General features: G+C 41.6%; 1 protein-coding gene, 1 long non-coding RNA gene and 1 other non-coding gene across 3 annotated transcripts; 1 reads left to right on the top strand and 2 right to left on the bottom strand.

Moving 5' to 3' along the window:
• Positions 1-852: 852 nt before the first annotated feature.
• On the top strand, positions 853-26349 carry HAPSTR1 (HUWE1 associated protein modifying stress responses). Its single transcript, XM_066274897.1, has 4 exons — positions 853-1262; positions 1828-1908; positions 11048-11323; positions 23938-26349. Exons 1-4 carry the CDS (start codon positions 1037-1039, stop codon positions 24180-24182), a joined length of 828 nt encoding a protein of 275 aa, XP_066130994.1. The 5' UTR covers positions 853-1036; the 3' UTR covers positions 24183-26349.
• TRNAA-UGC (transfer RNA alanine (anticodon UGC)) lies at positions 8973-9048 on the bottom strand. Its single transcript has one exon. It is a non-coding gene; the product is annotated as a tRNA-Ala (tRNA).
• On the bottom strand, positions 14200-20209 carry LOC136334556 (uncharacterized). The gene is made up of 2 exons (XR_010731179.1): positions 17598-20209; positions 14200-17375 (listed from the first exon to the last, which is right to left on the bottom strand). It is a non-coding gene; the product is annotated as an uncharacterized lncRNA (long non-coding RNA).
• Positions 26350-27028: the final 679 nt, after the last annotated feature.

Raw genomic sequence — 27028 nt, 5'->3', positions numbered from 1 at the left:
ACTGAAATAAACAAGATGGGAGGCACTTTGCACATTTGGACACAAATTGGGAGTTTTATTCAATTTCTTTACTTCTTTCTTCCTCTTGGAAGCCCAAAGGGCCGAACTACGTAGGCTGTCACCCACCACATCCCTCCTTCCCTGCAGCACTTTGGCCGGACTCGATTTTCCTTTTCCTGGGTCGTGGAAGCGTCGTAAGAGCCGTCCTGGGGTGCGGTTTCTGGGCTGGGTCACGTGGCTCCGGCTGGACGTCCCGGGGCTGGGGCAGCCGACAAGTGCGCTTGCGCATATACTGGGGAGGTTGGCTCGGACGCCTCTACTGTCAGCCCTCCCCCTCTCCTAAGACTTCATCCTTCCTGACATTTACTCCCTTCCCCCCGTCTATTGGTTATATTAGGTAGACATCTCGGGGAACCAATCACAATGCTGTATCCAGATATCGGCACGCGGAACCAGTTGAATCGGACCAGTGGGGAACCTAGGATGCGGACGCGCCCCAATCAGGGAGGGGAGCTGGGTCCCAGTGGGCGGCGCTTCTTCAGTCAGCATGTGGGCGGGGGAGGGCGGGGACCAGCAGCCGCAGAGGCGTCGACGGCAGCAGCGGCGACGACGTCTTTCAGTCTTCGGTGTGGGCTCGGCGGGGCTAGCAGGGCTGCGGGGAGGGCTAGGTTGTCACCAGCGGCGGCCCTAGGGTGGGGGTGGGGTGGGCCGCGGCGCCATGGGGGAGAGATAGAAGGGCTCGGACCTTAGAGGCGAGAGGCGGCGGCGGTCATCCGGCCCGCAGCGACCTTCGGCGGGGCCCGGGGTGGGGAGGCCAGGGGTGGGGAGGCCCGGGGCGGGGGTCGTCCCGGACAGCGCGGGGCCGCGGGGCGGGGCTCGGAGGCCGTCGGGGAGCAGGAGGCCTGGGCCGCCGCCAGGAGCCGCCGCCGGCCGCTGGGCCCCGCCGCCAGGCCGCTCGACGACGACGCTCCCGCGGGAGCCTAGCCTGAGAAGGACGCGGCGGCGGCGGCGGCGAGGCCGCGGGAGGCCGCGGAGGATGGAGGAGCGGAAGGAAGAGGGCGAGGCCGAGATCCAAGAGCACGGGCCGGAGCACTGGTTCTCCAAGTGGGAGCGGCAGTGCCTGGCCGAGGCCGAGCAGGACGAGCAGCTGCCCCCGGAGCTGCAGGACGAGGCGGCGGCCGAGGCGCAGCCCGAGCACAAGCAGCAGAAGCTGTGGCACCTCTTCCAGAACTCGGCTACCGCCGTGGCCCAGCTCTACAAAGGTGAGGCCCGCCGCCGCCATCTTGCCACGGCCGTCTCGGGCCGGACCCTCGGCCGGGAGCCCGGGAGCGGCTGGCCCGGCCCCGGCCGCCGCCGCCGCGCAGCCCCCTCCTCAAAGATGGCGGCGCGGGAGGTCGGTCCTCGGGGGGCGGCCGGGCGCGGCGCGGGAGGAGCCCCCTTTGGGGGCCGGCCCGGAGGAGTCCATCGCTGCTCGGGTCTGGCTGCCGGGCGCCCCCGGGCCGGGCCGGGCCGGGCAGGGGAGGAGCCCCCAGTCACAAAATGGCGAAGGGAGGCGGCGGGGCTCGCCCCTATTGTGCCCGGAGCGGGCCTCGGGGCGGGGACTGGGAGGGGGCGCCTCCCTGCGCCGCGTCTCGGGCTCGGGCCGCGCCTGCCAGCCCCGCGGCGCCCCTGCCACCTCGCCGCGACCCCTTTCCTGCCTTCCTCCCGGTCACTGTGGGATCCCGAAACCCTTGAACAAAATGGCGAAACCTAATATGGCCGTTCCGGAGTGACTGACGCCCAAGTGACATTTCTTTCTGTTTCTTTCTTTTTTTATCACTCTTTCAGACCGAGTGTGTCAGCAGCCTGGACTTTCTCTTTGGGTCCCCTTCCAGAACGCAGCCACCGCTGTCACCAACCTCTACAAAGGTAAAGATAACCTTGCTGCATTGCCGATTCAGGGAAGGGCACCCCGCGTCAGGGTGTGCGTCCTGCATTCCAGGTGTCTTGGTTGCCTCTACCTGGACCCAGACTGCCGCATTTTTCCTGCTTTTGAATCCAGCCACTAACCTTGAATACTTGGCAACTTAGGACTTTTGCTGGTGGTCTAGCTAGATCAGTGATTTTTCAAATGGGGGCGATTTTGACACCCCACCCCCACGCCAGGGTACCTTTGGCAATGGCTAGGGGCATTTTTGAACGTCATTACTGAGAAGGGGTTTGCTGACTAGCTTGCATCGCACAGGACAGTCCTCACCTCCACGCCCCAAATGTCAGCAGTGTTGAGGTCGAGAAGTCATGAGCTGACACCGGGTGCGAGGAACTTCTCTATTGAGAAGGCACCCAAGGGAAGAGTTTGTGGTTTTGTGCCACTGGCGTGTGGGGATGCGGTGGGGGAGACTTGTAAGCCCCTGGGAGTAAACATTCTTTGAGATAGGCAACTTAGAGCGTGATAGTTACAGCATTTAAGTGGGTCGAAAACTAGCTAGTTGAAGTAACCTGTGGTCATATTAATGTGCTGCTCTTCCCTACAGTCAAATAATTGTCTTAAAAACTTTGTATCTGCTTGCCCATTGTTGACAGGAAATCTGGGATCTGAGTGTGAATTAATAGGAGTTGTGTTTTATGGTTAGAGCCTTTCTGGAGTTAATTGCCCTCCTCTGTGATGACAGGAAGATATGCTAAGTAAACATTCTTGCCCATTGTGCTCTTAGTGACAGTGGGTTGAGATTTTGTGTTTCTGATTTTGAAGATTTGGAAATTTGGGCTTGCTTTTCTAACTTTTTTGGGGGCAAGTTTTCTATGGAAAAAGAATTTGAATTTGTTAATGTTAGGAAATACATATTTAATCAAATGCGTTCAAACTTCTAGAAGTTGCTGATAACAGTAATGGAACTTTGTGCATTACAAAATTACCAAATAGGTTGTTCAGTGACTCGATTATCAGATTCTTATTTTTGTGTAAGGACGTACAAATGGTGGTGATATTCTATAAGAATATATTGTGAGATTTCTTGGGTAGAATTTGCATTTTTTGGGGACAGTAACTTGAGAACATAAACTAAAACTGGTTGAGAAGAATGTTAATTTTAAGGAATGAGGAACTAATAGTCCAGGTTTACCAAGGAAGGGGAAACATAATTAAATGGTGCCCCAGTGGTCAACTTTGATTTTATGTGACTGAGTTTCTTAAATTTTGGCTGGAGTAATTTGCTTTAACATCCATCAGTGCTTGAGAGTCTTGAGCATTATTTGGAATGGCTCTTGGTTTCATGCAGGCAGGGAAGTTTGAACTGAGACATGGTACTTAGTTTTTAAAATACTCAGATTTCTTGGCGTATAAGTTACACACAGTAAAATCACTCTTTTAATGTGTAAGCTTGACTTTGACAAACTCACTGTTAAGAAAAAACTATCTCCCCCCTCTAGCCCTTAGCAACCACTGATCTGATTGCTGCATATAATGCTTTTCTCTAATTTTCCATAATTTTATAATTATAAATAGAGCCTCACACAATGTAGCATTTTGTATCTGACTCTTTTCCTTTTCCCATAATGTTTCTGAGATTGATCCATTGAGTTCTTATTGCATGCATTAATAAATAGCTCAGTGCTTTTTTTTTCTTTTGCTGAGTAGCATTCTGCTGTATGGTGGTACCACAATTAGCCATTTACTTGTAGCAATTGCTTTTTGCTTAAAGGGGAAGACAGCACATTTTAGTGCTTTCTGTATGCTAAGCCCTTTGCCTGGGTCACAAAAATAGGAATGTGCTTAGCTTTTTTTGTCAGTTTTAGGTGCTGTTATGTGCAGATTGTATCAGTCTGGGATGAAAGCTGGCAGTTTTATTTGGTGCTAATTCTTAGTATAAGAAGATGAGCTCAGAAGCTGAACTTTGAAATTTCTAATTTGAGCATGTACTTGACTTAAAAATGCTGCTTATAATTTACTAGTTCAGAAAACTTAGACTTTAAAAAACAACAACAGGAGGTTCTTGCATTATTGAAAATGCTGATTGTCAGACTGAACTACTTTTATTTTATTTTTGTTGAATGCATTCCTTTTTACCTGATAGAAAAGGTAAGTTGTGGTTTGTGGAATTTGGTAATGTAGCAACATTATTCTTAATCTGATATAAGGAGTGTGGATAGAGCTCTGCAGTTACATTTTTCCTCTTTAGGGTGTGGTCTTTAGAGAACACAATTCAACTATAGGAATAATTTGGTACTTTAAATAGAACTAATTAAATTGGCAAGATAGTGTCACAAGTGTATGCAGCGTTAAGTGGTTGGTAAATTTCAATCAGAATAGTCATGGTTCTGATAAAGTATTTTAATATATTAATAATTTACAGGAGGGGAAATTTGGGGGTATCCCTTTAAGTGGGCAGTGCTCCTGTATTTTGAATGATTAAGCACTTATCTAGCAAGCTAAAAATGGCTCATTTTGCAGCCTGGGGATAGCTTGGCACATTCACTAGCTTCTTCATAATCTCTAAAACGAGCAGGTTGGAAGGTCAGAATTGAGGTGCAAGCCTAGGAGAGAGGAACCTTTTGATTGCCTGTGGTTTTTTGAAAAATTGCAATTTTCAGTTAGTTTGGTAGGAATGTGGCTGGAATGATTTGGGAGGAGAGTGAGTTGGGGTGCCCTTTGAGTGTGGACAGAATTCAACAAAATTGAAGGCATGATTCCTTCTACTCCACAAAATAGGGCCACACTTGGACATCCCTTTTTGGAAAGGGGAAGAAAAATCCTTGATTGCTGGTTCTTGTTTTTACATTTGATAACTCTAAAGAGGGTGGTGTTTGTGCAATACTCAGTCATGCTATGTGTCCCTTGCCTAGTCTAGTACATTTTTGCTGTCTGCAACTAAAGAAGGTAGTGAAAAGTTTACTTGGGTTATTTTAATCTAGTTTAGCTTGATGTTTACCTGGGAAATACTTGGCCAATCCTGTATGTTTGCTTTTTAAATCCACTACCCACCCATCACATTTCCTTGGGTCATTGGTTTCCAGTCCATGTCTCTTGACTCTTCTTTGGAAAAGTTCATATTCACTTTATCTAATTACAAATTTCCTCCTGCTTTGGGGCACTTACTCAGTGGAGAGGTTGGACTGGTGGTTCTGTGGGACAAGGCCATCCTAGGGAACCTCGTGGTCAGACTGAGGTGGGTGCTGATGCCCGAGCTGTTCAGCAGCTCCTATGAGCCAGTGTTGATCCTATACTGCAGATCCCCCTTTTTTTTTAGTTCTGCTTCTTTAGTTGTTTCTCTCAGCTTGTTTTTCTTCATTTCTTTTTTTTATGCTATGTCTCCTTTCTTTGTCCTTTTACGTGTTAAAACTGCTTCTGAAACTATAGTTGCATGGTGAGTTCTTAAGAGAGTCTCTTGGTATTGTTTATATACATATTTAAAGGTATTTCTGGTCTCCCTTTGAACAGCATTTGCCCCAGGGCACTGTACTCTGGCAGTGCTTGAAGAAGGCCAGCATCCTTGTGGAGTCTAACTGCTGTATAATCTGAGTTCAGAATTTAGATTGTTACTACATAGCTCTAAGGTCCTGGAGCAAGGTATTTCACCATGTGCTCCTTCATTTTCTTAACTAAGTGGGGATAAGTACCCACGCTCTTAGTTTAGTGCAGGCCTATAGTGAGTATTCAAGTGTTGAATTCAAGGTTGAGTGTTGGTGGTCAGGTTCTATTTTTCAGATGTTTCTGGCTCTGGGCAGTACTCAAGAGGAGGTGAAGATACTCAGCTTATTTTTTGTCTACACTTTTTTTCCCCTGTGTTGGAATAAGCTTTGTGGTGTATACTTAAGAGGAAGGGAAGATATTCTAGTTTATTTTTTTCCTACACTTTGGATTAAATTCTGTGTGTACTTTACTCCTTCATTATTCCCTGAAAGGGCTAAATGTAAATAAAAATTTCCGGTGATAAAAATAGTATGGTGCCTTTAAATCCTTTTTAAATATCTTGGTACCAAATTCTGTAATATTTCTATGGCTGTTTCAGCGGGTTATTTTGGACCTATACATAAACTGAAAGTGAATTCAATGAGCATACTGAAAATTTGTGAGCTAGTTGTGAGTGGTTGATACACAAACTAGTGGTCAGAGCACAGGCCACTTGGAGCACATACTGGGATTTCATTTCCTTAACAGTTTCCTGGAGCTGTTGTGACTCTCCTTGCCACAAAAAAACTTACTGAACTTGGAGACTGTACAAAATGCTTTAGTATGGGTCACAATTAGAAGCGGTCTTAAATTGTTTTAAAATTACAATTAGCTCCAGTTATTCCTAATACTGTTTTTAGATTGTAAATTATTATAGAAGACAATCGTTTTATTAGGTGTAACTTCTCTGTAAAAGACTGTTTTGGCTACAAATACCAGGAAAATAAAAGGCTTAGATTCAGTGGTTTGAACATGGATTGGCTCCTCTCGAACTTGCAGGTCAAGGGTGTGAGGTTGACTGAATTCAGTGGCTCAAATGCCCTGATCTGTAGTTTCCTACTCCTGTGTGTTCAACACGTGCAAACATGAGCTTTGTTTTCAGGCTAATTTCAGTATGTTGGCAGCTCACATTTTAGGGGCTGCTCACTCAATGAAGGTTAGAAGAGCCCGAAAGGATTTTTTCCCAGGGGCTACTAGCATATGACTTCTACAGTCTCTTGGCCAGATTTGGGTCACATGCTTACTCAGAACCAGTATCATAGCTATGGTTTGGGTTTGTGCAGATTAATTTAGGATTAAACCACATGTTCCACCCCTTGAGCAAATGTGTAGCAGAAGCTTCTCCTAGAATTATTAGAAGGAAGGTTAGATGCCAGGCACTGTGGCTGCAGTGATTCTTCCTTGGTTCCTGTCCTTTGTTTTGTGTGGTAGGTGAAGATTAAGTAAATATATAAGTAGCTAGAAGTTAATACTTAATTTTGGGTAACTATCTTGTTAGGAAATGTATCATAGTTATTTCTTCAACAATTAGATAGGTTTTTTTAGTAGACTGTGATTCAGATCTTTGTTTCTAATGAAACATTTAAAATACTTTTCTCCTGTGGCAGACTGATTGGTTAGTACAGATTCAATTCTTATTTCAAGTATTTTTGTAGCATTAGTATTCCTTGAAAGTGCTGCTTAGATATAGTGGTGTGTTCCTTTAGTTTGTGGTCCTCCAGGGAGAATGGGAAATGGCTTTTCTATTGTTAAGGGAGAAATACCATGTAGAAGGAACTATTTTGCCTAACTTTGGACAAAGCCCTTTGAACCTCAATTGCAGTTCCTTGTTTATGAAATTGGGTTATCTCCTCTGGCTGACTCATAGGCTTGTATCAGAAAAAATATAATTAGTTGAAATCTGATTAATTTTGTTAGTGTATCATGTAAGGAAGTTTTGCATTTGGTCTTGACCTCTGAAATCATGGTTAGTTACTTGCTGGCCCTGCCAGAGGTGGGAGAATTAGATTTCAAAAAATCTCGTGAATTAAATTTCAGCTGCTTATATAAAAAATATGAAACATGGTATGCCTCCTGTGACTGGCAAATAAGTAGTTGTGACTAAAATTTCTGCTGTATAAAATTTCTAAAGAGCAGGGATTATTTTATTGAAAACTTGGTTTCAGTATACATGGGGGAAGTATCAACAGGGAGACTGGGAGGCCATAGATTTTAAGGCAAGGTCTTCTGGGATTGGAATGTTATGAGTTATGGAAAACAGTTGGGAACTGGAAGCAGAAGGAAAATATACCTAGGGAAATGAAGGAACCTTTTTTGTTTCCACGATGCTGTTTGGTTTTGTTGAGTAGTCAGAATTAATTTTCCCTTATTTCTAAAATGTTTGCTGCTACTTTCCGTGTGTTCCCCCAATCAGTGCTGAATCTGTCAGTAGGAGTGCATTTCCAAAATAACATGGTGAATGTTGCCTTAGTGATATGCAATATTTAGTCCTCTATTGAATGTGGATGTGATGCTCCTACTTAGAATTTGTAAGAATTCATTCTTTCCTGAAGGACAGGGGTATAATGGATAAGAAACAGACTTGAATAAAATTATAGCTCTTGTATAACATGTATTATCTTGTGACTTTGGTGAATTTACTGGGCTTAATAGCTGTTTCGTCATGTACAGTAAGGGAACAGTAGTACCACACTCAAGATACTTAAACTAACCTTTTCTCAATTGAAGCTGAGTATATACGGTACTAACAAACATCTAATAAATAACTCATTGTTAACATTATTAAACAAGTTAGTTTAGATTATTATAACAACCTTTTTAAGGGAATAGTATATTAAAAATGGAAATTGGCTAACTATAAGTAGTCTCTTTTTATCTATTTAAATAAATATATATATATTTTTACAGAGACAGAGAGAGGGATAAACAGGGACAGACAGACAGGAACGGAGAGAGATGAGAAGCATCAATCATTAGTTTTTCATTGCGCATTGCAACACCTTAGTTGTTCATTGATTGCTCTCTCATACGTGCCTTGACCGCAGGCCTTCAGCAGACCGAGTAACCCCTTGCTGGGGCCAGCGACCTTGGGTTCAAGCTAGTGGGCCTTTCCTCAAACCAGATGAGCCCACACTCAAGCTGGTGACCTCGGAGTCTCGAACCCGGGTCCTCTGCATCCCAGTCTGATGCTCTATCCACTGCGCCACTGCCTGGTCAGGCTCTATTTAAATTTTTTTTTTTTTTTTCATTTTTCTGAAGCTGGAAACAGGGAGAGACAGACAGACTCCCGCATGCGCCTGACCGGGATCCACCTGGCACGCCCACCAGGGGTGATGCTCTGCCCACCAGGGGGCGATGCTCTGCCCATCCTGGGCATCGCCATGTTGCGACCAGAGCCACTCTAGCGCCTGAGGCAGAGGCCACAGAGCCATCCCCAGCGCCCGGGCCATCTTTGCTCCAATGGAGCCTTGGCTGTGGGAGGGGAAGAGAGAGAGAGGGAAAGCGCGGCGGAGGGGTGGAGAAGCAAATGGGCGCTTCTCCTGTGTGCCCTGGCTGGGAATCGAACCCGGGTCCTCCGCACGCAAGGCCGATGCTCTACCGCTGAGCCAACCAGCCAGGGCTCTATTTAAATATTTTAAAGAACAAGGCAGCCCTGTCCGGGATAGCTTGATTGGTTAGAGCAGGGGTCCCCAAACTTTTTACACAGGGGGCCAGTTCACTGTCCCTCAGACTGTTGGAGGGCCGGACTATAAAAAAACTATGAACAAATCCCTATGCACACTGCACATATTTTAAATAATAAAACAAAATGAGAACAAATACAATATTTAAAATAAAGAACAAGTAAATTTAAATCAACAGCCCTGGCCGGTTGGCTCAGTGGTAGAGCATCGGCCTGGTGTGCAGGAGTCCTGGGTTCGATTCCTGGCCAGGAGAAGCGCCCGTCTGCTCCACCCCTCCCCCTCTCCTTCCTCTCTGTCTCTCTCTTCCCCTCCCGCAGCCAAGGCTCCATTGGAGCAAAGTTGGCCCGAGTGCTGAGGATGGCTCTGTGGCTTCTGCCTCAGGTGCTAGGATGGCTCTGGATGCAACAGAGCAGTGCCCCAGATGGGCAGAGCATCGCCCCCTGGTGGGCATGCCGGGTGGATCCCGGTCGGGCGCATGCGGGAGTGTGTCTGACTGCCTCCCCATTTCCAGCTTTGGGGGGAAAAATATAAATCAACAAACTGACCAATATTTCAATGGGAACTATGCTCTCACCACCAATGAAAGAGGTGCCCCGGGCCGGATAAATGGCCTCAGGGGGCTGCATGCAGCCCAAGGGCTGTAGTTTGTAGAACATCATCCCTAAGCTCAGAGGTTGCCAGTTTGATTCCTGGTCAGGGCACACACAGGAACAGTTGTTCCTGTCTCCTGTTCTCTCCCTTTCTCTCTCTGAAGTCAATAAAATAAACATAAAAAAAAAGAATAGGAAAAGAATCTAAGAACAAGACAGACCCCCTAGGACTGTATGATGTGTTAACTGCATTTAGAATATTATGATTGAACGTCATGTTCAGGCAGTTTCTGGTGTGTGAACAAGAAAGGTTCTGTAGGTTTGTTCTTTTTTTATTTTTATTTTTTTTAGATTTTTATTTATTCATTTTTAGAGAGTGGGAGAGAAAGAGAAGGGGGGAGGAGCAGGAAGCATCAACTCCCATTATGTGCCTTGACTGGGCAGGCCCCAGGTTCTGAACCGGCGACCTCAGCGTTCCAGGTCAACGCTTTATCCACTGAGTCACCACAGGTCAGGCTGTAGGTTTGTTCTTCATTTGAATTTGTATGGAAGTTGGAACAGCAGGTATACTTACCTATTAAATGCAGTTTAGACAGATGTTTAACATAGTATTTGTTACCTTTCTGTGCATATAAATTTATACTTAAGCATTTAAAAAAAATCCTTAACCTACCTTGGATGATGTAGAGAAGGTGATGGGACTTGTAGGAGAAGATGGGACTGGTGTTAGTGAGTCAGGGTCTGATTCTACTGCTGGAGTCAGTTTCTTAAAGTTGGCATCAGTGGGGGTTTGTAGAGAGCTTTTCTTTTTCTCATCATAAATGGCCCTGAAGCACCTCAGGCCTTTGGTTTCTGTACAGTAAACTTTGGTGAACCCTTTTGTGTCAGGATCTTGCTTCTCTAACTTTGCCATTCCTGCTTCAGTGAGATGTAAAGGAGAAAACTTTGCCGGTTGTGGAATTTCTAAGTCCGTTTTCTTCTGTAAAATCTATCATCTGCTGCTCTAGTTCTGTAAGATCTTCATTGGTTAGTTCTTTGCCATAGGAGTCGAGTAACGATTATTTTCACTGATGTCCAACTGCAGTTGATTACCAGTAGCCCTTGTGGAGTTTCATTTGTAAGTATGAGTTGTATATAAGTCGGATGTTTGTAACTCTGGGGCTTACTGTATAACATTTGAAAGACGAACAAAGTATAACTCAGTTTGATTACTCACTGATAGACTTAGAGAACCCTATACTTTGTGATACTCATTTTGTTGATTAACTTGTAAAATGGTTCTGTTTAGCAGAAAATGCAGCATGGCTGTCCTGATCATCATGTATCATTTTCTTCTTTCCTAACAGAAAGCGTGGATACCCATCAGCGAAGTTTTGATATTGGAATTCAGATTGGCTATCAGCGACGCAATAAGGATGTGTTGGCTTGGGTTAAAAAGCGCAGAAGAACTATTCGTAGAGAAGATTTGATCAGCTTCCTGTGTGGGAAAGTTCCTCCACCACGAAACTCTAGAGCTCCCCCAAGACTGACTGTAGTGTCCCCTAACCGAGCTACTTCAACGGAAACTAGCTCATCTGTAGAGACTGATTTGCAACCCTTCCGGGAAGCCATAGCTCTGCATGGTAAAGCCGTTTAAACATATTTCTTTGGAAAATGGTTAAGAGTGTGCCTGTGAATCCATTTTCACATTTAGGTTTAGGTCCAGATATATTGACTGTTTTTCTTGTCTATTATAGTAACTACTTGCTCTAGAAATGTTTAAATAGAATGTAAGCTAAGAACTCTTATGGGAACTTTTTGAATGTTAGCTAGCCTATTCTAAAAAATGTTTTCAGAAAGTTTGAGCTTACTGATTTTACAGTAACAGTCTTCTGCAGCATTGATTAGGATTTATTGTTTTACACTTACGCTGTACATGTTTTCTTATTCTGCTGATTCAAAAAGGAAATTCTTGTGTTTAAGAATCCTACCACATTAATAATTGCCTGGAGGAGCCTAGTCAGTGAGAGGCAAATAAGGCAGGTAATTGTTGGGCTAACTCTCCTGGGAACTCCCTTTGACACACCCTAAGTTACTGAATGTGCCTGTGGAGGGTGAGAATTGATGACCCGAGTGGAAGTGGACAGATGGAAGAATAATTGACTTTTGTTAGGTCTATGTCCCTTAGGTTCTTGCTTTGATAGTCTAGTACATCGCCATCTCCCCAGCCAGACCTGCCATAAGGCATTCTTGGCTGAGGGGTTTAAATATTACTGGAGAAGCCTCTGGGGTATGTATTGTAGTTAGTGAGTCTGTTGTTGCTTGTTGTTCCCTAATACAGACTTTCAGATAGAACTGCGAGAACCACTTCTCTATAGGCCAACATTTAATACTGCCATAAAAACAAAACAAGACTTTAAGATTTGGTTGAACCCAAGGTGAAACTGGATTGTGCCAGTGACTAAGGTATATAGAAGTGATTAGTGGTTAGGTCATGAGTCCTAAAATTTCTGGGCCATAGTGTAGGTCATCTAAAACAAAGTAACATAGTGATTAAAAATAAAAAAGTGTGATGTATACAAAGGGCTTCTATATCCGTGACACTTAAATAGTTCTAGAGATTCCTGTTCTTTGGCAAACCTTGATTCTTTACCTTAAAATGAGAACATGGGGTTTGGAAAGTGTTGAGTTTTCTCCCCCTCTCCTGATTGTGATAAGTTAAAAATATAAAAACATTTATTGCAAGAAATTTCATGATATATGGATGTAGTTCTTACGACTGCTTGCTGTTTCTCTTATAGTGGATTAGTTACACCATCAGAACTTTTGAAACTCAGGCAAAAAACAGATTGATCTGTTCCTGTTGAATTGCAGTTTCACATTTTTTTTTTTTTTGTATTTTTCTGAAGCTAGAAACGGGGAGAGACAGACAGACTCCTGCATGCGCCCAACTGGGATCCACCCAGCACGCCCACCAGGGGGCGATGCTCTGCCCCTCTGGGGCGTTGCTTTGTTGCAACCAGAGCCACTCTAGCGCCTGGGGCATAGGCCAAGGAGCCATCCCCAGCGCCCGGGCCATCTTTGCTCCAATGGAGCCTCGGCTGCCGGAGGGGAAGAGAGAGACAGAGAGGAAGGAGAGGGGGAGGGGTGGAGAAGCAGATGGGCACTTCTCCTGTGTGCCCTGGCCAGGAATCGAACTCAGGACTTCTGCATGCCAGGCCGACGCTCTACCACTGAGCCAACCGGCCAGGGCCCAGTTTCACATCTTTTACCGTTAAGTTTGGAAAACTTAGTGGAAGTATACATAGGTTGTTAGATTAATTTTAATGCATGGTAGTATTTGATGTAGTTGTCTTTCTTTCCTTAAGCGTTCTGCTTTTATCATCAGGTGGATTTACAACTCATTCCATACTTGTCTTATTAAACTGTCTTTTTTCTGTATTATGCTATACTTTAGAAGATAATTTTAAGAAACATGAATTCTCTTGTATTAAAATTTAATGCAGTTGTATATAGGGATGGGCAAAAGTAGGTTTACAGTTTTTCGTATGGAAAATACGAAATGCAAGAATGATGAAATGACAAGAATAAACTCAGTTTAGTGTAATCATGACTGTAAACCTACTATTGGCCCTCACTGTAAATGGGCAAGACAGCCCTCTCCCAACTCCCTTTAACATTTTTTTAAATTCAATCTGTTCAACTTGTGATATTATTTTCCTTACCTTTGGGAGTTTTAATGATGATGTAGTTTTAGGAAGAGACTCATTATAATTTATGGTTAAATTGTGAGAGTTTTAAAATGTTCACTTATAAAGTGGTATAGAAAAATAATCCTTTCCTTCAATAAACTTACCAACTAGTGCCGAATCCAGAATATATTGCAAACTCAATGCACTCTTATGCTTAGGGTTCATACACTGAGTTCAATTCATGTAGTTAAAATTATATGTGTTGTGGTAAAGTAATAGGGCCTCTTGAAAAAGAGTGTGCAGAAACTTGAATTACATTGAAGTTTGTGCTCTAGTGGTTTTAATGAACATAAGCATATTGGAAATGCTAGTCTCATTTCAGTGTTTAAAGTGATTTGAATGATGTTTAATGGTAGGGCATTGTTAACTAAATTGTAATGCAGCTAAATGACTAACTTTGTAACGAGGTGTCCTCCTGGTCTGTTTATTGAATAGTCTGTAAACTGAAGCAAAAATTGTCCTGATGATCCTTTAAAGTATATTTTGAAACATCTTATTTAGGGCACATGCTTGTCAAAAATTGGTTTTGCATATAATTTGCTTAGCCAGATATACAGAATGTGACAGGGTCAAGCTGAGTTCTGGGAGTTCTGCATTGTAGAGAGAGTCTATATTCATGAAGTTTTGGAATGCAAGAGGGGATATCGGAAAATAATTGATATGTTGAGGCAGACTTCTGAGTTTATAATCAAAGCAGACAGTAAGTGTAGAAAGTCACGCTGATTATTCTCTTCCATGTATCTCATGTTCTGTTTTTTGATAAGAGATGACAATTACTTTTATAGTTTCCTTTATCAGCTCCTAAATTTTCACCTGCACCAAAAGTGCCCAAGTATACCTAAAATATGCCCTTTATTTAAAGAAAAATGGCAAAGATGTAACATATTTGTAGCGTATACTGTATTTCCCCATGTATAAGACGCACTTTAATTTTGGGGCCCAAAATTTGGGGGAAAAAAGTGTTGCATAAAGTTATTGAACTCGGGTGTTATTCATCATAAAATTCATACAACTCGTCATCACTTGATTGTCAAAACTCCCATCCATTAGCTTGTCCTCATCTGTGTCTGATGACGAATCAACTGTCGTCATATATTGTCTTGTCCTCAGTTCCATCTATGGCATTTGAAATGCCACAACCACTGTAGAAGACACACCCAGTTTTTAGACCCCAAAGTTTTTGAGAACACATACGTCTTATACATGGGGAAATAATGGTATATATTTCATGTAGACAGTGAGGGCGCAATGAGTAAGATCCTCTGATCAGTACTCATCAGCTTTAGACTTAAGTTCACAGTTTCAATCAAAAGTACATCAATTTATGGTTATCAGACAGATTTTAAAATAAAAAAATGTCAACTGAGGGTATTGAGACTTAAAGAATGTAATCCATTGCTTTGTTTTGGCACGTATTTTCTGTATACCATGCAATCTAGTCATCTGGATATTAAACTTTGAGAAGTCAGACACACATAAGCATATGCTAAATTTATTTCTATTCTTGCTTTTTAGTTCTAGTCTTAAGAACATTATTGAAAACTTCCTGAGTGCTGAATACCTATCACCTTGTTTTTATGTAAAGTGATTTCAGATAGCCCAAAATCATCTGGACCTTTGTGTGGTTTTCTTACCTTTCTCATCCCTCTTTTAGTTATTTCTCTTCTAGAGATTTCCCTTTTCTTAGGCTCCCTGTTGTTTCTTCAGGCTCTTCCACGCACTTGCAAACACTTCAAGGGCCACCTCAATCTTAATTGTACTTTTAGTTTAGACTTTCTCTCCTGACTGCAGATATGTGTGCCCCATTGTCTTCTGGTGACATTTCCACTGGGTGTCCCACAGGCATTTGTCTCATACAGATTCAAACTGGACCCCATCCAGTCCCAGCCACAACAAATGGCAGGTCTTTTTCTCCTTTAACCATGCAGCAGACATGCACATGGCAGATTCTGTGCAGTCTCTGGGAATGTATAAATAAGTGAAGCACTTCCTTTTCCGTTGAGGCCAGCACATGCTTGGATATTTTAATGTCTTGAGCATGATGTGTGTGAGATATTCTCAGGACAGACGGACATTTCATGATGTAAGCCTGGCTGTGGGTTCAGAGAAGGCTCTCTGGAAGAGGTGGGGCCTGGGCTCTAGGAATAGTCGTCCTGGTTTTGTTTCCTCATAAGGGGCTGTGGAGAGGTAGGCTTCAAGGTGAATAGCTTGTGACCTGTTGGATTTCTGTTTCAGTTTATTAGGGAAGAGTATTTAAACTTTGTATACTGTAAAGGCTACTTTCCTAGTATGACCTTGGGCAAGATGGTTAGCCTCTCCAAGGCAGTCTCCCGTTTTGGGAAAGATGATATACAGTGCTTTATAAGGTGATACAGTAAATGAGAAACTATGCACACTACCTACCCCCTTCCAACATCACTTTGTGTTCTTTGACTTGAGAAGAGTAGGACTTCTGGTTAGTTGTTAAGTCCTATGAGTGCCCTATGCCCTGGATGCAAAAATAGACGTGGAGCTTCAGTGGCCTTTGATGATACTTTTCTCCTTTTTAGTAAGGATGGCTTTTAAAAATGGCAGAAATCACTCCAGAGGGAAGAATGAAGTTAAAACTTACTGTTAACTACTTCTATTAATTGCTGGGATCTTGAGCTTTTTTCTTGTTGCTATACATCAGTGAGGATGGTGATACTCTCTTTGTACTGTATGGAGAGAGAGATTCTCAGTTGACTTGCTCAAGCAAGTGCTGTGTCTGGAAAAGCTTAGGTTAAAATCTGGTGTCTTCATTCTGAGTTCTGTTTGTCATTGGGGATTTTGGTGAAAGGGGTCCAGAGTAAGAATGGGGCATGTGTTCATGGAGGGGAAGGATAGGGGAAAGAGGAAGCAGGATGCCAAGTAGACTCCACTCGTTTGATAGCTTTATTTAAAGCCTTGCTCTTACTCAAATTATCTGACAGGTGGTGTTTATAGGTTTTTGGTCCTTGTTCATATCATTCCAGAAAAATCAGAGACACTGAGTTTCAGAAGTCATTTCGGTAACATTCTTGACTGCAGTGCTAGGGACTATTGGTCCTGGGTTGGCCCCCTGTAAAGTTCATCTGTTCAAACTCAGTCTAGTACAAAGGATCTGGTGTCTGGAGGGAACCATTGCTGTTACTGGCATTTGATTTTAAGATAGCACCTTGCCCAACTCTAAGTTCATTTCATGTTTAAAACAAGTTTAAAAATGCAGTGGGGCTGCTGCATTCACTAGCACAAGTGCTGAAGGGATTTAGGCTAATACAGGCATTCTAGCCTTCAATGGAGAATTTCAAAAGGAAAGATTTTTCCCTCTCCTCCCCTCCCCTCCCCTCAAGAATATTGTGAGTTAAAACAAGTAGCTGTTTGGTGAGTATTGAAGTCTAAAGTTTTTTGTTTGCAACCCCCCTCCCCCTCTTTTTTGGTGAATGTAGAGTTATGAGTTCTGACTTGTGCAATTAAAATCCTTCTGTGGAAGGTGTGGTTATTTAAAAATAAAATCTGTATTATTATTCAGTAGCCTTTCCTGTTGCCCAACATTTACTGAACACAGTAGATACCAAGTGCTCTATTGGAAGCTAGTGGTGGAAACAGGTGATACAAAGACGAATCAAATAATCTTGAGTTTCTAGCGTAAGACAGTTTGATGTTTATAAACCCAGGCAGTCAGGTTGAGGGACAGAGCCATAGCCTTAGGAGGAAGGCTTCATTTCTGCCATCTTCTTTTTTTGCCTGACAAAGTTTTTCTCTGAGCTATGTGGAGATCCTTACTCTCTTAAATCAGTAAGTTGCTTGACAAATTCTTGAATCTGGAGAAACTGAGTGTAGGGCTAAGAAAAATGCAATTGTTTGAAATCATTTTCAGGGATATAAGTTCAGATAGGATTTTTTACCTTGATAGAAACATAAGGCAAGTTCCTAACTTGCCATACTTTATACAAAAAACTGATAATCGGCCTGACCTGTGGTGGCGCAGTGGATAAAGCGTCGACCTGGAAATGCTGAGGTCGCCGGTTCGAAACCCTGGGCTTGCCTGGTCAAGGCACATATGGGAGTTGATGCTTCCAGCTCCTCCCCCCTGTCTCTCTCTCCCTCTCTCTTTCCTCTCTAAAATGAATAAATAAAATAAAAATTTAAAAATTATTAAAAAAACAACAACAAAAAAAACTGATAATCCTTTTCCCCTAGAGTTTATGGCAGCCTCTGAACCACAGGATTTTTTTTCTTTTTTGAGCACAGGTTTTGGCAGCTTTTTTTGTTATTTTGTTATTTTTTAGTCTGTGTGCACTATAGTGATAATAGAAGTTACTAAATGGTGCTGAGGACAGTTCTTCTTGGTAATATATATATATATATATATATATATATTTTTTTTTTTTTTTTGTATTTTTTCTGAAGCTGGAAACGGGGAGAGACAGTCAGACAGACTCCCACATGCGCCCGACTGGGATCCACCCGGCACACCCACCAGGGGCGAAGCTCTGCCCATCCTGGGAGTCGCTATGTTGCGACCAGAGCCATCCCCAGCGCCTGGGCCATCTTTGCTCCAATGGAGCCTTAGCTGCGGGAGGGGAAGAGAGAGAGAGGAAGGAGAGGGGGAGGGGTGGAGAAGCAGATGGGCGCCTCTCCTGTGTGCCCTGGCCGGGAATCGAACCCGGGACTTCTGCACGCCAGGCTGACGCTCTACCACTGAGCTAACCAGCCAGGGCTTCCTGGTAATATTTTTTAGTTGAGGTCTAGTACATTTAAGAAGAAATTGTGTTTGGTTTTCTGTCTCTCCCCTTCCTTGTCATTCTTCATCCCTTCCATTTATAAAGCTAAGTATTTAGACACAAATTTTTGACAGTTTAATAACAAAATATTAGATTAAGTATTCTTAAACTGATGATATATTATAAAAGAAAATCTTTGGAATATTCTGTTGTGGAGGACTAACTGAAACTGACCAGTGGGGGATTTCTACCTATCCATCTTTCAAAATCCCCTTTTCTTTTCTTTCTTTTTTTTTTCCTTTTCTTCTTGCCCACACTCCTGGTATAGTGTGTGGGATAAGAAGATTCTTAATAAATGCTTGAATGTTGTGGTCTGCATCTTCATGAATACCAGAACTGTCAAGAGTTAATTTACCAGTAAAGTATTTTAAAAATTTATTTGGAAATGAAGATGTAGGAGATAATGCACCAAAGCATTCTTATTTCTTGATTATTTTGTTTTATTATTATTACTTTTTTTTTTTATGATAAAGACAGAGATAGGGACAGACAGACAGGAAGGGAGAGAGATGAGAAGCATCAGTTCTTCGTTGCGGCACCTTAGTTGTTCATCGATAGATTTCTCATATGTGCCTTGATGGTGGGGGGGGAGCTACAACAGACCGAGTGACCTCTTATTCAAGCCAGTGACCTTGGGCTCTAGCTGGTGAGCCTTGCTCAAACCAGATGAACCCTCGCTCAAGCTCCTGACCTCGGGGTTTCAAACCTGGGTCCTCCGCATCCCAGTCTGACGCTCTATCCACTGCTCCACTGCCTGGTCAGGCTAATTTTTTTTTTTTTTATTTTAAAGAATATTTTAAAATTAAAATTTCTATGAAGGCTGGAATTTCTAAATTAGGCCCATTGTTCAGACCAGCTTCTGAGAACAAGAACAATTAAGGTAATTAAGATAGCATTACAGGTTTTGATGATAAATTGGGATTGTCTGTATGGTAAGGTTAGATAATAGTTGCTGAACTGTCTAGGGCTGTTAACTAAGCTCCCAACAGCGATGCAAATTGTTTTGAACTTGCAGTAATATTCGTGGGGCATGTTTTTCATAGAGGTGATGTGATAAAGGAGCCCATGTAGCCATGCCTCAAAGCCAATTTACTTACCTAGTACTTATATAAAACCCACTGGTAGTTAGGAAGGAGTTTAACAGTGGAGTGTATTTTTCTTACTAGGTTTCTAATTTATAAACACTAATTTCTTGGAAAATTTGAAAATTTTTATAAAGTAAAAATTCAGTATGTTGTTACCCAACTATACAAAATAACTACAGTTAAATGGTGCATTTTTTTCAATGTATAAATATTGAAATTATTTCATAGTTGAGATCATACTGCGTATATGGTTCTGTATCTTGCCCTTTTTTTTTTTTCATTTTAACGTAAGCATTTTTTCCATGGCATTAAAACTGTCTTTGAAAAATTGAAAGCATTCTGGGCTGTCAGTATAACTAAAAATGTTTTCTCGGTGTGACACATGTATCTTTGTAATTGGTTTGATCTAGTGTGCTTTGCTTCAATAAAAGTTCAGTATTACGGTACACGGATTGGGGTGGGGAGTGGTATCTACTTCAAAATACTTAAGTCTTCCTAGTAGAATTTCTTTTTCAGTGATTGAACTATGCCTGGTGCATTTAAAACACCATATTTACACATAAGGGCTGCTTGCTTAAAATCTCAGAACACAACTTTGTGAAAAGGGAGTATTATCCATCTGAATAGTCAATTTCAAATGCAAGAATACCAGTTTCTTAGGGTTCAGTCAGGATGTTAATCACTTTGTTCAAGTTGTGGGGATTTCAAATCCCTCCTTTCTACTGGAGATGAGAAAACTGGTGGAGCAGATCTACGGGGAGTCCTGAACCTGTGCTCAGTGGATCAACAGTAATGACAAGGTGCCCTCTCTTCTCTGGCTGGCCCTCTGTTCCCACAGGGCTGAGGTGAGGGGAAAGGGAGGAAGCAAGTAGAGAGTGTAGATGTGCTCCAGGCCTCAGGGCTCTGCTCTGAATTCGCTCTTTCTCTGGTTATATGCGACCTGACAATGTGTTGATAAGCTGGAATCACGTGTAATTCTCAAAACAGGATTTTCTTACTATGCTAAGCATGAACTTGGTATGAAAATAATAGTTATGTGCTACTTTTAACAATTTGCCATGTAATCTAGATTTCTATGACCTGGACTTGTAACTTTGTTTTAGCTCCAGTGGGAGCTTTCCTAATCTTTTTTTTTTCTCACTCCTTCACTAATCATTTTAAATGGATGCAGAAACTTTTAAACTGATAAAGTTTATCTTGTATTAAGCAATTGAGACTTCTGTCTAATCATACTACTTGTTCTGTTGCTTTTGTCAATTGATATTCCCATAGCCCTTTTGAAAAAGTGTGATTTTGGTAGAAATCAAGTTGTATGCCCTTGGGCTGTACAACTTCATTTTTAGTTCTGACGCATGTTTAGATTCTCTGTACTTGTATAGGCCTGATTGTTCATGTGGCTTAGCTAAGGTTTCCTAAAGCATCTTCTAGCAGCTGTCATCGGTTTATTAAATAAAATTTGGGCTGTTTAAAATACACATTTTTTTGGGTGGTTAATCTTAATTTTTTTTTTTTTTCCCACTTGGAAAGTATTGGGAAGATTAGGTAGTTCAACTTTGAAAATAAATCTCATTGCTGAGAATAGGTAATAAGGAGACAGTGTTGCATATTGTGGTTTTACTTTAGCTGTTAAACTAAACCCCAAGTCATACACTCAACAGAAAAAAAATTGTGATTTTTATAGAAGTTACTGGGGAATTTTCAAATTGATCAAATTAATGTTTTCTCTCATCTTTATGGAGAATGGCAGTTGGCGTTCCTGTCTTTCTTCTGATGGAGTGATTTATGAGCCTTGGGTGTTTGTCCTTTCTTAACATGTTAAACATACTGCCACGGAATTCCTACCTTTAGAGGGGCATGGGGGTGGGTTTTCTTGAGGTGGTTTTGCAGTTTCAAATGATAGGGGCACCCAGAGTTTAATTACTGAAGTGGTCCAGTTTATTGCTGAAGGTTCATATTTTGCAGTAAAACCTTAGAACCTCTTGCATTATGAAATGGATATGAAAAGATGATTGTTTAAAGTATGTGGACATCTTTTACTAGTGTGTTGTGAGCTTTGAGCTTAGAAAGGAAGGCACAGCTCTCATCTCAAGGAGTTTATAGACGTGAAGAACTTGAAAGAATACCAAGAATTTGGAAATAATTTCATTTTTAACTTGATGGCAAAGCTTTGAGTGAATAGAGCCACCTGCGTTTATTTTCTGGTGTTGGAGAAGTGTATGTAAGTAAACATTAAAAGCTTTGGATTTCAAAATATTAGATAGGACTTTGAAGCATTATTTTTTTTTTTCAGAATTCATTGTTACGTGCCAGGCACTGTGTAAATTCATTAGGCAGAGATGAAAAGACACGGTTTAGGAAGAGTTGAATGTGTGTTGTGCTACTACAGAAAACCAGCCCGAGATGCTGCGTCCCCTTTTATTTTAATAAGCCTGTGAGGGCTGGGGAAGAAGGAGCGCAGTTCCTTTTGAAAATGTTAAGTTTAAGATGGTCAACAGGTAGTTAGAATAATGGATAGGTCCTTGAGCTCAAGAGAAATGTTTGCTCCTGTGGCACTGATATGGGAAACAATGGGTAAGTGAAGGGGTCAAGCAGCCAGCCTGGGTGACAAAGTGTTGGGCAGAAGAGAAACCCATAAAGGCCAGAGGAAGGAGCGAAGAGTTTGAAGCAGGAAGGGATGAGGAAATGAGCAAGAGACTAAACAGGAGAGAGAGGTAGAGAACCAGGAAATAGGCCTTGGGGGGAGATGCTGGTAGAGCCAGTGGGGAGCAGATGTTGGAAGAGGGAGGCACAGGCCCAGCCAGTGTTTTTAAGGGACTGCAAATTAACTGATACAGGTAGTCATGATTCAGTTTTATTGGGGGAGTGTAGAAGGCAGGAAGAGAAAGCAGTAACTGTTCAGAGATAGGGCCTATGGCAGACCAGGCCCTGGACCCTAAAGCCACTTCCATGATAAAGTAATTTAGACTTCTAGGAGGGGGAAGTATAACAGTGAATAGGGATGTAGAATCTGCTTGAATCTGAGTCCCAGCTCTTGCTCACTAGCTGTGTGACCTTGGGTGGCTTGCTTAATCTTAGTTTTTCATCTACAAAATGAAGATAATATAGATGTCATGGGGTTCTTTTGAGGATGAAATGGAAAAATACTTAATGTAGTGCTGGACACAGGAAGTACTCCAATATTAGTGCTTATATTCTATTTTTTAAATAGATGCTAGTCTTGGAAAGCTGTTTAGAGCTTAAGAGGGACAAGATCAGATCTTGCCCCAGCAGTGGGAAGAGCGGATACATTGTCTACAGGCAGAGGAGTGAGGGGACAGGTTGGTTAAGAGCAGTTTAGAGGAGAAGTGTGGGCTGCAGAACGTGAAGCTGTGGGTCTGAGAATGTTCACAGAATATTTGTGGAGAACAATGTCAAAGGGAATTTCATAGATTTATGTGGTGTAGGAAGCAGAGAATTCTTTTTAAACTTGATGTTCACAATTAAATCATATTTACCGAGCATAAAATTTGAATAGGCTTCTCTGAAACCAACCTCTAAGCTTATTTTAAGTCCTGTTTGGGAACGTTGATTATACTAGGTTATGTTATATATAAATTTAATCAAGCAGTAACAAAGTCCCTATGTGAGGCTAGAGTAGCATAAGGGGAAATGCTTGAGAAGGAAAAGACACTGCCAGTGATATGGTAGGTTGTTAAATCCAGTGATATGGTTTATGTTTTCTTGCCTCACTCATGCTTTTTACAGGTTTATGCTGAACATTTAGGAGTGGAACACGTTTGCTTCCTTAACGGTTCAAGAGTATAAGGAATTGAGTGTTCAGCAATGAGTGCTGGGTCTATTGGATTTAATAACTTACTGTAAAAAAATTACTGTGCAAGCAAAGCAGCAGGAATTCTTACGCAGTGCTTGCCCTCTCCCCTTTCTCTAAAGGATTGTAGATGATAATGAGTTAGGTTGTCATAAGGGGGTATCTACCAACCAAATAGAATCCAGATCTTGGGTGATCAGGCAGTCTGATTTGTCTAGGGCAGACTCATTTTGTACTTGATGTCCCAGCATCATTTTTGGTAGTGACCCTTTTTTGGGTTTGATAGTGTACTTGACGATTTGGATGATAAATTATAAAGTCACCTTAACTAGAGGGGATGTTGGGACAAACCCACACAGGCCTGGAAATGATTGCTTGTTTTTCCCTTTGTGTGCAGACACACATCCTCCTACCCCACAGACACATCAGAGGAATGTGTTGGAATGGGGACTTTCGACAACCAAATTGTTTAAAACAAGCACCTTCGGTCTTCAGCTGTAAATTGCATACAGTACCTAGCTAAGCGAGTAGATGGGAGGATTTCATGTTCTATTTGTACACCTAGCACAGTGTTTGTAACATAATCTTCCAGTAGTTGGTAGAATTCTACCAATATTTACAATATTGGTAGAATTACCAATGAAGTATCTTATATTTCAGGGCCAGACAATTCCTCTTTCCAGAATAAAGCTTAACTGCTCCCTGGGGACCCGTTACAAAGAAAACAGGCAGACATCCTTTGACAGTGACAACATTGACAGTAAAATGGGCTGCTTTCAAGAAGGTTGAATAATTGAGCAACTCTAAAACCTTTTTTCTTCTTCCTAGGTCTTAGTGGTGCAATGGCTAGTATAAGCGTGCGTTCGAGTACCCCAGGCTCTCCTACACATGTAAGCAGTGGATCGAATGCTAGTCGAAGGAGAAATGGACTCCATGATGTCGATTTGAACACTTTCATATCAGAAGAAATGGCACTCCACTTGGACAATGGTGGAACTAGAAAGCGTACCTCAGCCCAGTGTGGCGATGTCATAACAGACTCACCAACCCATAAACGCAACAGAATGATCTAAACTGAAAACATTTTCACACCTACCATGCTGCTTGAAAGCCACTTGATCCTCAACATATACTATTATCGCAAAGGAAACATGAGGCCATCTTCCCGTGTTCACTGTTTAAGACAAGTGAATTCTGTAGTGGTTGCCATAAAAGGAAGTTCTAGGTATTTACAGTAGATGCCTCTTGTAACTATGGCTTTCTTAAAACTATAATCCTAGCAGAGGACATCAGATATTGTGTAGTCGTTAGCAAGATCATCATAGGCAAACATATATCCGTTCTAAGGCTAAAAGTGACCTTAACTGTATTTATTCTCAAAGGGAAAGGAAATATCAGATGTTTATTTGGTTCTAGAATGCTTTTTCTTTTTCTTTTATTCCCCCACCCCCCCCATTTCCTGCTGTGTTGAGTATTTTGCTTCAACAGTATTGCCAGGTTCCTAAAATTGTCTAAAACACGATTTGGCTTCCTTGTCAAATCTGCAGGCTTCCATTTTGCACAGCAGCACTGTACCCTGCACCTGGTTTCTATATAGTAACAGTGTGCAACTTCTAATTATTGGACTGTGCCCTGTTTTTAGTTTTCAAAGCAGTTGCTTATTCTGGTGATTGTGTGATGTAAAGAGGTGCTATGATGGTCATGCAATTAATACTTAATATTGAATCAATACACAGAACTTTGTTGGATTCACTTTGTGTGTGTTAGTGCTCTAAAGGTAGCAATATTATTAAATCGTCCCCAGATTAACCCTGTAGACTTAAACTCCAGTTTTAAGACAAGTACTGCTTCCCATGCAGGGTACTATCCTTATGGTAAATGTAAACATGTAGACTGCACTCAAGGTGACCTAAAGTAGAAAGGTCATGAACTTTGAGAGTGGGCTTCCTTTTTTGGTTTAGTATTCATGAGAGGGAGATGGATGGTGGGAGGGTAGGTAGTCCAGTCTTTCTGTCCAATTTTACATTTTTCATGAGTGCCCTACTTTGTGCAGTTTCCACTGGAATGGGTGGCAGGTGAAAAAAAGTCTTTTTATCTGCTCATAATGTGATTACAAGTTAAACAGCAAAACCCAACTCTGCAATCCCTCTCCTAAAAAGCACAGTTTGGAATCATTCTGGAAAAGATGGAATCGCATGGAGGTAAAAGCTCTCACTAGATTCCTCTTTTGAGTAATTATAAGACCTCTTGTAGCTACAATGTTTTAGAGCATGTTTCATCTTCATTTTTAATATCTTGAACTGAATGATAGTCATTTTTTAGGTGAAGAACTGATGTCAGCCTGCCAGGTACTGTAATTTATTCTATCATATTATTATATAATATATATCAAGTAGGACAGTGAAAAATGTTTCCTTGCAAATTTGTAGTCCAGTATCAGTTACTTCCTATTTTTATCCGTAAAAGACCATTGCAAATCCAATGTAAGGGTTTTTCCAGTAATTTACTCACAGCACTTTGTTCAAGTTTGCAATTTCTTCAGCCATTTAGTAATATCTTTATGTGAAGAAACTTTGCTAAGTTAACCATAATCCATAATACTCATTGACCGGGTGGGATGTGAATGGAATGTTAGAAATGTATGAACTAAAGTTCTGTAATCATTATATATAAAACCTTTATTTAAAAAAGTCAATTCCGTACTAAAACTAGGAATGAACGTGAGGTATTTCTAAATTTTAGCAAAAGTGGGTCATTTTTGTTCAAATATTATAGCAGGAAGAATTAAAGCAATCTGTCATTTTACCTGAAACGGACAAGCCTCTGTATTATGAACACTTCCAAGCTGCCCTTTGGACTATACCAAGAATAGCAGTTGGAGTTACCTGTTTTTCTGTTGTTGTAAATTTAGATTCTGGAATTGGGGTTTGGTGGTGTGATATGTTGCTCACAAGTGGCCAGAACTCCTACTCCTAAAGGATTTTTTGAGATTGAGGAACACATATTTAATCTCCCCTTTATGCCTTGGTTCTAGTTCCTCTTTCCAAGTTGAGTGACAATTTTTTGGGAGTTTTTGTTTTAGTTGGTGCTCTGACACTTAATCTCAGTACCCTTTACTCTTGATTGTCAAATTTTGATAAAACATGTGCCATTTTCTTTGGTAAGAGAAAGCAGGTCTTACTGTCTGCCAGAACACAATTTATATGCCTATGGGCTCCATTAAACTTTTTGAAAACTTTAGCATTTGTTACTTTTTTCCATTGCATTTAATCACCTGTAACTCCCTTCTCCCTTCCATCCCATTGCTCTCCTGTGCGTCCAGAGCACAGACTAACCTCCAGACCTAAGATTAGAAAGGGGAAGGATTTCTCTGGGGGAAACTTATTTCCGACTGCTCTATTTTTGAAGCCTTTTTCTTGTACCATTTTAGATACAAACAAATCATGGAAGATTGAGTATTTGTGTGGTATTTTTAAAATAATGATTTTTTTTTTCCTTCAGTCTCTTGAGAACATTGAGGCTGAATTTTAAAACATAACACTTTGCTTTTGGGGAACAGAATCTCTTTTCATCTTAAGTTGATTCTCTGATTCTTTTAGACATCATAGCTCATTAGTTCTGTTCCTGTTACCCTAACTTGGCATGAGTGGGTTGAAGTCATCCTTATACTGCAGCGTTCTGAGCATGGCTGAAGCATTAAAAACTTAATTATAATGTCTGCTATTTTATAGAGCGAAATTAATGGAAAACATTTGGCTGAATCTAAAGACCTGCAGTCAAATTCTTCAATGTGGTTTACCCAGCTGGAGTAGTGGTACACACCTTAAATCATTTAATGAATAAATAATTTAAAAACCAAAAAACCTATGGGGCTTGTCTGCAGTTTTGTTTTGGTAATCATATCTGAACAATTATTTGA

This window comes from Saccopteryx bilineata, chromosome 4, assembly GCF_036850765.1.
Source record: "Saccopteryx bilineata isolate mSacBil1 chromosome 4, mSacBil1_pri_phased_curated, whole genome shotgun sequence".
NCBI classification, from domain to species: Eukaryota; Metazoa; Chordata; class Mammalia; order Chiroptera; family Emballonuridae; genus Saccopteryx; species Saccopteryx bilineata.
The sequence above is the reverse complement of the archived record's forward strand: the minus strand, read 5'-3'. Positions and strand labels throughout refer to the sequence as shown.